The sequence below is a fragment of the Gopherus flavomarginatus genome, chromosome 4, assembly GCF_025201925.1.
Source record: "Gopherus flavomarginatus isolate rGopFla2 chromosome 4, rGopFla2.mat.asm, whole genome shotgun sequence".
Classification (NCBI taxonomy): Eukaryota; Metazoa; Chordata; order Testudines; family Testudinidae; genus Gopherus; species Gopherus flavomarginatus.
Window position 1 is genome coordinate 129,202,730 of NC_066620.1, and position 10,439 is coordinate 129,213,168.

At 42.6% G+C, this 10,439-nt stretch overlaps 1 protein-coding gene across 1 annotated transcript in view; it reads left to right on the plus strand.

Annotated features, from left to right (window-relative positions):
- The window catches only part of HDAC2 (histone deacetylase 2), a 55,991-nt gene extending 47,118 nt beyond the window's left edge, over positions 1 to 8,873 (plus strand). Inside the window, exons 10-14 of the mRNA XM_050949731.1 lie at positions 1,015 to 1,123; positions 2,547 to 2,677; positions 3,782 to 3,937; positions 8,164 to 8,221; positions 8,490 to 8,873. Of these exons, the coding sequence (XP_050805688.1) occupies positions 1,015 to 1,123; positions 2,547 to 2,677; positions 3,782 to 3,937; positions 8,164 to 8,221; positions 8,490 to 8,520 (485 nt within the window). The 3' untranslated portion in view covers positions 8,521 to 8,873. The remainder of the gene's footprint in view (positions 1 to 1,014; positions 1,124 to 2,546; positions 2,678 to 3,781; positions 3,938 to 8,163; positions 8,222 to 8,489) is intronic.
- The last annotated feature ends 1,566 nt before the right edge of the window (positions 8,874 to 10,439 follow it).

A 10,439-nucleotide genomic window follows, 5' to 3' on the forward strand; every position in this document is an offset into this window, starting at 1 on the left:
CCACAGTATTCCAGATGAGGTCTCACCAGTGCCTTGTATAACACCTCTTTATGTCTACTGGAAATACAGCACCTGATGCATCCCGGACTGCATTAGCTTTTTTCACAGCCATATCACATTGCCAACTCATAGTCATCCTGTGATCAACCAATACTCTGAGGTCCTTCGCGTCCTCTGTTACTTCCAACTGATACGTCCCCAGCTTATAACAAAAAATCTTGTTATTAATCCCTAAATGCATGATCTTGCACTTTTCACTATTAAATTTCATCCTATCACTATTACTCCAGTTTACTAGGTCATCCAGATCTTCCTGTATGATATCCCAGTCCTTCTCTGTATTGGCAATACCTCCCAGCTTTGTGTCATCTGCAAACTTTATTAGCACATTCCCACTTTTTGTGCTAAGGTCAGTAATAAAAAGATTAAATAAGATTTGGTCCCAAAACCGATTCCTGAGGAACTCCACTAGTAACCTCCCTCCAGCCTGACAGTTCACCTTTGACTTCAACTATAGTGAAGATGACTAATGGCAAGTTGTCCTCAGTTAATCACATCTTTCCTCCCAACAATGGGAATCTTAGGCATTTTTTTCTGTAAAATGTTACCTTATGTTGCAATGTTCCAGTATTTGTTTCCTATCTTATGGCTAAACAAATCAAATCTAATTTTGTCCATTGAGATTTCCTATACTGCATTCACTGGGATTGAAATCATTCTCTGCTGAGTCTCATTACCCAGATATCGGTGTTTCTTATGCCTGGGATGCAGATTCAATCTCAGATTCTCCACTAGCAAACATTAATTCATCCCTCATCTTTGTTGAGCAACTTGAAGGGAAAACACTATACAGTGGCTTTCTGCTATACTTAAAAGCATTCTAAGTTGTATATTCATCCAATACCTGAAGTTTGCCAGTATGTTATTTAAAGTCCAGTTATGCAGTCTGAGTTGTATAAAAAGCTGTCTAGAAACAAGATTTTTAGGTGGCTGAAATTTTTTTTTTTTTAATAGAGTTGCCATACAATGACTACTTTGAGTATTTCGGACCAGACTTCAAACTGCATATTAGTCCATCAAATATGACCAACCAGAACACACCAGAGTATATGGAGAAGATCAAGTAAGTAGTTGTTCCCTACCTTGAGAATAAAACTCTAAAAATCATAGTCTTTTGTTGATGGAAATACTTCATAAATTTCGTACCTAATCAAACCTCATCTTTATCTCCTTTTATTTATATAGTGTACTGTTTTAGGATCACAGCGTTTGCAGTGATGGTGGTTTTAATGACTTAGGGAGAAATAGATTTGCTTTGCCTTCTTTTTGAAGCATAGATTCAGTTTAAAGTCATAAAGGAGTGTGAGTAGTCTTTATCAATAAGATACTGATTTTAAAGAGTAAGCACTATTAGTCTTGATTGTTTTTGACAAGACTTGTGCCAGCACGAAACATGAGTTGCAGACACTGCCGAGAACGGCATTCAAATCCTATTGCTCTCCACTTCTGGTGCATAGTTGTTTTATTTCCGTTAATATGAGGTCTTTCATGCTTGAACATAAAGGGAAGATTTGCTGTGAAAGGTATAAAAATGTAGGAAAAGCTTATCTGCCGTGACCTGAATTCAGGGTTCTGTTTCTATGATGCCAAACAAGTGTAAGCAGAGTAAAGCAGAACTGCTTTAGGAATTTGTAATGTCCATTCTAGCAGAAGAAACCCAGAACACTGAATTAATCACAGAATAGGAGGAGAAATATTTTCAAATATTCTAAAATGTATTTGTAATTTTAAGTCTAGCCATGGTCTGCAAATCATTTGGGATGTTAAAGGAGTTGTAAATCACCTTAGGTCAGTGTTAAAGGGCTTATATTTGTATTCATGGGAAACATCCAACATTTTATTCTGAATAACAAACCTGCAGAAGTGTCTTTTTGTGTCATTCAAATAATTCATGTTATGTGTAAGGATTTATGAGTCATTAATGTTTTGTTCTTAATTCAGCAATAATGTCGAAACAATTTAAATATCTGTAAGAATGAAAAAGTCACTTCCATTCTGTATAAGAAATCAGTAAGTGTTGGTTTTCCTTCTTGAAAGGTAGTTGAGCTAAACTTTTGGTATATGTTGTTGGGACAAACTAATAACTGTGGACATGAGAACATGTGTCTTATGACCACTCCGCAGAGCAGGTGGTTATGATGTTTAGTTATGATGTAGCAGAATGTTAACATCTGAAATCTGTCTGGTCGTGGCCATTTGGTCGTTTCAAGCTTTAAACTTTTGTGTAAAACATCCTTTGTTGCAATTAGTAAACAGTATGGTATGAATTTACCACTTTTCTGGCCAACCAGTAATAAGTGGAACCTTGCTCCCCTTTTAAAAGAGAAATCTCACTCTTTCCACAATAGAACTGGTTTAAGCAGAAGAATTATAGAAAAATGTCAACTTTTAAATTGTTGCATTTATGATTAAATATCCAGAAACTGCAGGAAAGGCTCATCTCTCCCTATATCTAACAACTTTTCCATCTGCTACTTCACTTGCAGACAACGCTTATTTGAGAACTTGCGTATGTTGCCTCATGCACCTGGAGTACAGATGCAAGCCATTCCTGAGGACGCTGTTCATGAAGACAGTGGAGATGAGGATGGAGAAGATCCAGACAAACGCATTTCTAGTAGGAAATGTTATCTTTAGGTGTCGTGTTAGAATATGCCCCCGGAATAAGGCCACTTTAAACATAATGGGCCAGATTCTCACCTCTGGTTAGCTGTTTTCTGTCACTCCAGTTGAAAGATCCAGCCCGTAGAGACTTCCTCCCAGTAGCTGAATGGGGAGGACATGTCCAGAACAGAGTGTTTCTATTGTCTGGCAATCCCCAGATGCTGACATATGACCCTTTGGGCCTATAGGTAACTGGTTATAAGTTGAGCTCAATAGGCTGTTCTGATGTATGCCAGAGCCTAGGCTAACCTGGCTTCTAGCTGGATCAACAATTTGAAGCATTGAAGAGGCTCTCTTTTATTCTAAATTTGCCACAAGAACAGTTTGGCCAGGCTGAGACATCTGGTCCCAGAAATCTTCCCAAAACAGCAGCAAACCCAAAGGAAACATGGATTACAGCCTCTTAAAAATTTGAATGCCATGTCCCTTCAGAAACAGTATTATTAAGTGAATTAACATAGGTCCTGCGTGAAATGAGAGATCATATTTTTCAAAAATCTAAAAAGAATTCTTGAATACTTGGTAGATATGAGATGGATGGTCAGAGCACTTTCTTAATTAATCACAACAGGTTTAACTTTTTTTATTATAAGGTTTAAGTTGTATGGATCATATGATTGTAAGGACTGATATTTATTATTTCTAAACCATACCTAAGAAACAACTGCTTCACTTAACCTTGCATGATATCACTAGTGGTAGCTGCACAGCTGCTTCTTGGCATCTTAATCAGTTGCCTAACTGTTGTAATCAGAACACTTTTCCCTGCTGCAGTTAATCCCCTTGCTTCTGAATTTGTTCAGTACTTGCTAAGCAGTACCAAATAACTGGATTTTCACTTGTCTTTGTAACATTTCTTTATAATTATATTTTAAGAAGTAACCCCAGAGTCTACTCATATGTTTTGGGCATAGTTCTATTTCCCTTTGATTAGAGGGCAAAGTGCTGTTGATCTCCTAATCAGTTGCTCAAAACCTATTTCACTGTAATTCCTTTATGAAAGACCTATTGCAGTAAAACTGAGTTCCTTAGTCTCTTTTTTTTTTTTAAATACTAGTTCGAGCATCTGATAAGCGAATAGCCTGTGATGAAGAATTCTCTGATTCTGAGGATGAAGGCGAGGGTGGACGACGAAACGTTGCAGATCATAAGAAAGGAGCAAAGAAAGCCAGAATAGAAGAAGACAAGAAAGAGACAGAGGACAAAAAAACTGGTAAGAGCATAATTTCGTATATAACTGTGTTCTCCCTTAACCCATTATAGGATTGCACCTTTCTTAAAGTGAATTTTTTTAGCAGTAAGATGCCCGACAGCCGTTAGCACAAACGTGCTTTTGAAATGTTCATTCTTCAATTGTTTGTTCAAGTTGATTCCATTCTAGGCGTTCGTTCGTGCGTCCATGTGCGCGGCCATCAGAGATTTTTGCCTTCATGGTACCCGTAGGGCTGGCTGTGGTGCCCTCTAAATCAGGCTCCGTCAGCCCTATTCCCTCTCAGTTCCTTCTTACCGCCCATGGTGGTCAGTCAGAGCACCTTTCTTGCTTAGCAAGAGCTAGCAGTTTCTCTGCCTGGGACTTGGTGCCTTAGGGCCTTTGTAAATAGTTTGCATATTGTAGTGTTAAGTGTTAGAGTCCCAGTGTGGACTTTGGCTCAGGCAGGGCATGCCTCAGTGTCAGGGGATTAAGTCCTGCTCGGACTGCAACAGGCCTATACCTGTCAGCGACCCCATAGCAGCTGCCTTAAGTGTTTGGAGAGGAGTCCCATGTTAAGGAGCAGTGCTGGATCTGCAAAAACTTTTGGCCCTGCAACCAAAAAGAGCGGGCTGTCTGCCTCAGGGCTCTCCTGATGGATCCTGCCCTCTGCCCGGCTTCCAAGCCTTCCAGGCAGGTCGCACTGAGGGCCGAAGAAGGCCAAGAAGTGTTCCTCAGCACCAAGCAAGAAGGCCCAGGAATCATCTACCAAGGGACCTGGGCCTGCCCACCAGGCTACTCGGGAGCCACACGAATGTTCCTCCCCGGTTGGGGCTCCCAGCCCCCTTAAAGGTCCGTCACCAACTCAGGGACCCTTCTCACGTACAACTCCTGGTTCAGGAGGTTGAATAGCTCCTGGTCTTGGGGCCTGTGGAGGAGGTTCTACTTCCATTACTTCCTAATCCTGAAGGCCAAAAGAGGCCTCAGACCCATCCTGGACCTGCATTGCCTCAACAAGTCTTCAAGAAGTTGAGGTTCCGCATGATCTCCCTGGCCTCCATCATTCCTTCCCTGGATCCAGGGGACTGGTACACCGCTCTGGACTTAAAGGATGCTTACTTTCATGTCTCCATATTCCAAGGGCACAGGCATTTCCTGCATTTCATAGTGGCCAGGCACCACTTCTGGTTCATGGCGCTAACCTTTGGACTGTCCTCAGCTCCCAGGATGTTCACAAAACGTGTGGCACTGTAGCAGCTTTCCTGAGATGTCAAGGGGTCCGGATCTTCCCATATCTCAATGACTGGCTCATCAAGGGCAGGTCTCCAGAGGAGCCTCAGTCTGATGCGGTCCATCTGCAACAATCTGGGCCTGTTAATAAACAGAGAGAATTGCATGTTAACGCCAGTTCAATACATATAGTTTATCAGAGTGGTTCTCGACTCCACACAGGCCAGGGCCTTCCTTCCAGAAGCACGTTTTCAGGCCATGTCAGACTTGACTGCCCACATAAAGAGCCCTCTGCTCACCACGACCCACACATGCCTGCAACTGGGCCACATGGCTGCGTGCACATACCTGGTCAGTCATGCCCGACTTCATCTGCGGCCTCTGCAGGCGTGGCTGGCCTCAGTCTATATCCCCAGCAGGCATGCCCTGGACTGAGTGAGCACAGTACTGAGCCACATCCTCTCATCCTTGGACTGGTGGCTGGATCCCGAGTCAATGCTGGAGGGGGTTCCCTTCATGACCCTGTCTCCCACCCCTGGTCTCGGACACTTCAGACCTGGGCTGGGGAGCCCACTTGGGCAAGCTCAGCACTCAGGGCCGCTGGCTACAAAATCATCTAGCCCTTCATATCAACATCCAGGAGCTCAGAGTGGTTCGCCTGGCCTGCCAGGCTTCTTGCCCCACCTGAAAGGTGGTGCGGGTTCCGACGGACAATACAGCCGCGATGTAGTACATCAACAGGCAGGGCAGCGTCAGATCTTCGGCCCTTTGTTGGGAGGCACTCAGCCTCTGAGACTTTTGTGTGCGGCATGCCGTTCATCTGGTAGCCACCCACCTGCCTGGAACCAGGATCGTCCTGGCAGAACACCTCAGCAGGACCTTCTCGTCTCATCTTTAATGGTCTCTTCATTCGGAGGTGGTCAACCTAATCTTCCACAGATGGGGGACTCCCCAGGTTGACCTGTTTGCAGAACAGAAAGTGCCACGTGTTCTGTTCTCCGCAGAACAGGGGCAAGGGCTACCTGTCCAACACCTTTCTGATCCCGTGGCCAGGAGTGCTGATGTACGCCTTCCTGCTGGTACCATTGATCCACAACATACTTCTAAAGGTGAAGCAAGACCACGCATCTGTTGTTCTCATTGCCCCAGCATGACCTAGTCAACACTGATTCAGTATGCTGCTGAGTCTTTTGGCAGCCATCCCATTGCAGCTCCCTCTTGGGCTGGATCTGCTATCCCAGAACTACGGCAAGCTGCTGCACCTAAATCTGTCATCGCTGCACTTGACAGCTTTGCTGCTGCGTGGATGAGCAGGAGTGCTCCGCTGGTGTCCAGCAGAAAACCTTCCACCAGGGCTACCTATGTGGCAAAGTGGAAGCGGTTCATATGTTGGGCCTCGGACTGACATTTGTGCGGAAGAGGCCCCGCTGCAGGACATCCTGGACTATTTACTGCACCTTAAACTCCAGACCCTGTTGCTATCTTCAATCAAGGTACACCTGGCGGACTTTTCAGCATTCCGCCCTCTGTTTCAAGGCTGGTTGATCTTCGCCCATCCCATGACGACATGGTTCCTAAAAGGCCTAGAGCATCTTTACCACATGTCCAGGATCCAGTTCTCCCTTGGGACCTAAATCTTGTGCTGTTGTGGCATATGCGTCCCCCCTTCGAACCCTGGGCTTTCCTGCTCCTTCCTGCTTCTCTCCTGGAAGGTCTCCTTCTTGGTTGCTATAACTTGGGCTCATAGGGTGTCTGGGATCAGGGTGTTCGCTTTGGAGCTGCTTTATACAGTCTTCTATGAGGACAAGGTCCAGCGGTGTCCACACCCGGCTTTTCTGCCCAAGATCATTTTCCAGTTCCACACTGGTCAAGACATTTACTTACCAGTCCTTTGCCCAAAGCCTCATGCGACAGATGAGGAATGCAGGCTGCAAACCCTGGATGTCAGACGGGCTCTGGCCTTCTACATTGATAGAACAAAGCCGTTCCGTAAGTCAGCGCAGTTGTTCGTTGATGTCGTAGACAGGATGAAATGTTATGTGGTATCAGCCCAGAGAGATTTGTCTTGCATCACAGCCTGCATCCACTATTGCTATGAGCTTGCAACGGTGCCGCTGCCAGCAATCGTGATGGCTCATTCGACTGGGGCACAGGCAACATCATCAGCCTTTCTGGCTCAGGTGCTGATCCAAGAGATCTATCAGGCTCTCCCCCAGGTCGTCCGTCCACACATTTGCGTCTCACTATGTGCTGACCCAGCAGGCTCGAACTGATGCTGGCTTTGGCAGAGCAGTGCTGCAAGCTGCAAGACTGTGAATTCCGAGCCCACCTACGTTGATTCTGCTGGTGAGTCACCTATAATGAAATGGACATGAGCAAGTACTCGAAGAAAAAATGGCTACCTACCTTTCATAACTGTTGTTCAAGATGTGTTCCTCATGTCCATAACATTACCCCCCCATCCTGCCCCTGTCAGAGTTGTTGGCAGGAAGGAACTGAAAGGGTGTAGGGCCGGCGGCACCTGAGCGCACTACTCCAGCGGGCGCCACAGCTGGCCCTATGGGTATCGGTAAGGCAAAAATCTCCGGCCGCACACATGGATGTGCGTACACCTAGAATGGACATCAGCAACACATCTCACAACCGTTTTTTCTTTCCCATCACACTGAAGAAGAAAAACTAATAAAATCTAAAGTGCATGTTTGTATAGATACTGAAACAGTACTTACAGTCCAGGAGTGTTGTTCTAAATGAAGATCTTTGCCCATTGTGGTTTCAAATCCTGAAGCTAGTAATTTGTATAGGTCTAATGAAGTGTGAATGAAAAAAGTTCTGTGTAGCTGATGGCATAAGCTATGGTATGTTCATTTAATAAGATGTAATTTGCAAATAAGCAGCCTAGGTTCCTGATTTCCTCTCCCGCCCTCCCACCCCCATCTTAAAAAAATTTAGATTGTGTTTCTGGAATCTTCAAATATTTCAAGTGTCACACAGTGTTTTTCCTTCTTAATTGTTTTTAGATGTAAAGGAGGAAGATAAATCCAAGGACAGCAGCGGTGAAAAGACAGACACCAAAGGGTAAACCCCTCAGTATTAAACTATAAATTTGTGCTTTGGAGAACATTCATTAACTTTCAGTGCTTTTCCTCAGTTAGCCATCTGTACAGAAGATATGTTATATATCAATGTGAGTTATAAATCAGTGTCTGGAGTTACTAAAATACTTCAAAGGCTTAAAATGTGTGATGGGTAGTTCTAATTGCATCTTTATCAAGAGCTAGTCTGAGACCCTCTCAAAATGAAATTATGCTCTTTTTAATAGTTTATATTTTTTGCCTTTGAACAGAGCGAAATCAGAACTGCTCAGCAATCCTTGAATTAAAGATGGCCTCACACCAATTACAGAACACAATACCAGAGTGGGAAAATACTAAAAGAAGAAGAGGGGTTTTTTTCCTGTTGAGAGAGACTGCTGATTTCATTTTGTACTATTTGGCATGGACTGTATTTATTTTCATTCGGCTCTGTTTTGGTTTTTGGCAAGTTGTATTGTGAGTTTTCTAATTATGAAGCAGAAATTCCTTTCTTCACCATGCTTTATGTAATAGTATTTAAAATGGATGTGAGTTATTATGTTAAATGTCTAAACTGATCTATTAAAGTAATTTGCCTTTCCTGAGCTGATTTTACCTTTTTGTAATTATATCTTTATTAAAAAAAAACTGTACTTGTTTCTCTTTTGTCCATCATTGCATTATCTAGAAAGCACTTCCATCTAAAGTAAAGATAAACAGTCAGTTGCTGGGGGATTTAAAATGACAATCTGTATGTACATACGCTGATCTGCGCATGTTGTAATGACTCATAGTACATGGACTATGAAACAGTGACTGATACACCTATTATACTTACAGTAAATAATGGAAAAGTAGGTATGGGGACATTGTGCCTGGATGTACGAGCATGATATTTGGAAGCAGAAGGTTAAAACTCTGAACCTCCTGGTTGGATTGTATAACAGGACAAATACCTTATACTCTAGCAGCAGAGTATATAAGGTATTTGTCCTGTTATGGATTAATTTGATAACCAGCAACTAAGTCCTGCAGATAGGATTGGGTGTACTGCAAAATCCATTATGACCCTTTGAACTTCAAGCTGCAAAAAACCATATCCCTTTTTTTGAACAAAACCTTTATTTGTTTTTCCTCTTTTTTTTTTTCTCCTTTTGAACAATTAGTCAACGCCGGCACTTGAACTTTAGATCCTGTTTTATAGGTTCCTCATTCTAGATGAATAATCTCCATACCAGCCAGCTTGAGAGAAATGTGGTGAAACTGTGTATGGATACTTTATTCACTAAGAGTAGCGTTATCTTTTCTTGCAAGGAAATACTCATTATTACCGTTCTTTTCTTTCCCTTTCCTTTTCCCCATTTCTTCCTTCTCCTGTACCCCCCCCCCCCCCCCAAAAAAAAAGTGCAGTTAAACTGTGTGGTCTCTTCCCTGTTGTTTCATAGTTCAAGGATTTCCACTAATAAGAATTATTATGCATTAGTCCCTCTTCATATTCATGGCATCTTTGGAAGGTTTGTATTAAAGACAACATGACCAAGTAATTAATCTCCTTTCCTTGTCACTAAGGAGAAAACTGAGAATTTTTGAAGGTTTGAGGTTAAAAGGGTTGAGGCTGTCTGTGTCCAAGACTGGAGTACTATAATAAAAGGATTTATGTTAATCTGTATGGTCCTAAAAAAACTCTTCAGCTTAGTACTGTGGTTAGTAATTCCACTTTGAGCATTTGGACACAGTGGGCCAAAATTTAACCTAATGAAGTGGAGATGAAACATACGTTGCCACAGACTGCAGAAAAAATATTTGTATAGTTGAAAGAAAACTGAAATGTGTAAGTATAGTTTTGTAAATAGGATGAGCCTTTATATGGGAGAACTCAGAGAAACGGGTTTACTGTTTTTACTGGTATTTGTAAATGCTTTCTTGCATTTAGCTACAAGACGGTGAATTTCTAGATATGTCAATTATTTTCTATTAATTTCTGGACCTATTATGGTTTAAAAAAATACTATAACAATATTACCAGGATGCTTGTATTAAGTGGACAAATTAATCTATAGATGATAACTTGATTCTTTGTTCCTAGATTCTGTTTTATGTAGAACTTGGCACAATAAGTATAATGAGTTTGGTCTCATCTTTGTTTTCAAAGGGACCCCATTATCCAAGTTCTGGGCACTGGTTGTCCCCCTTGTGGTCCAGCAAGGGCAGCCATTCTAGGG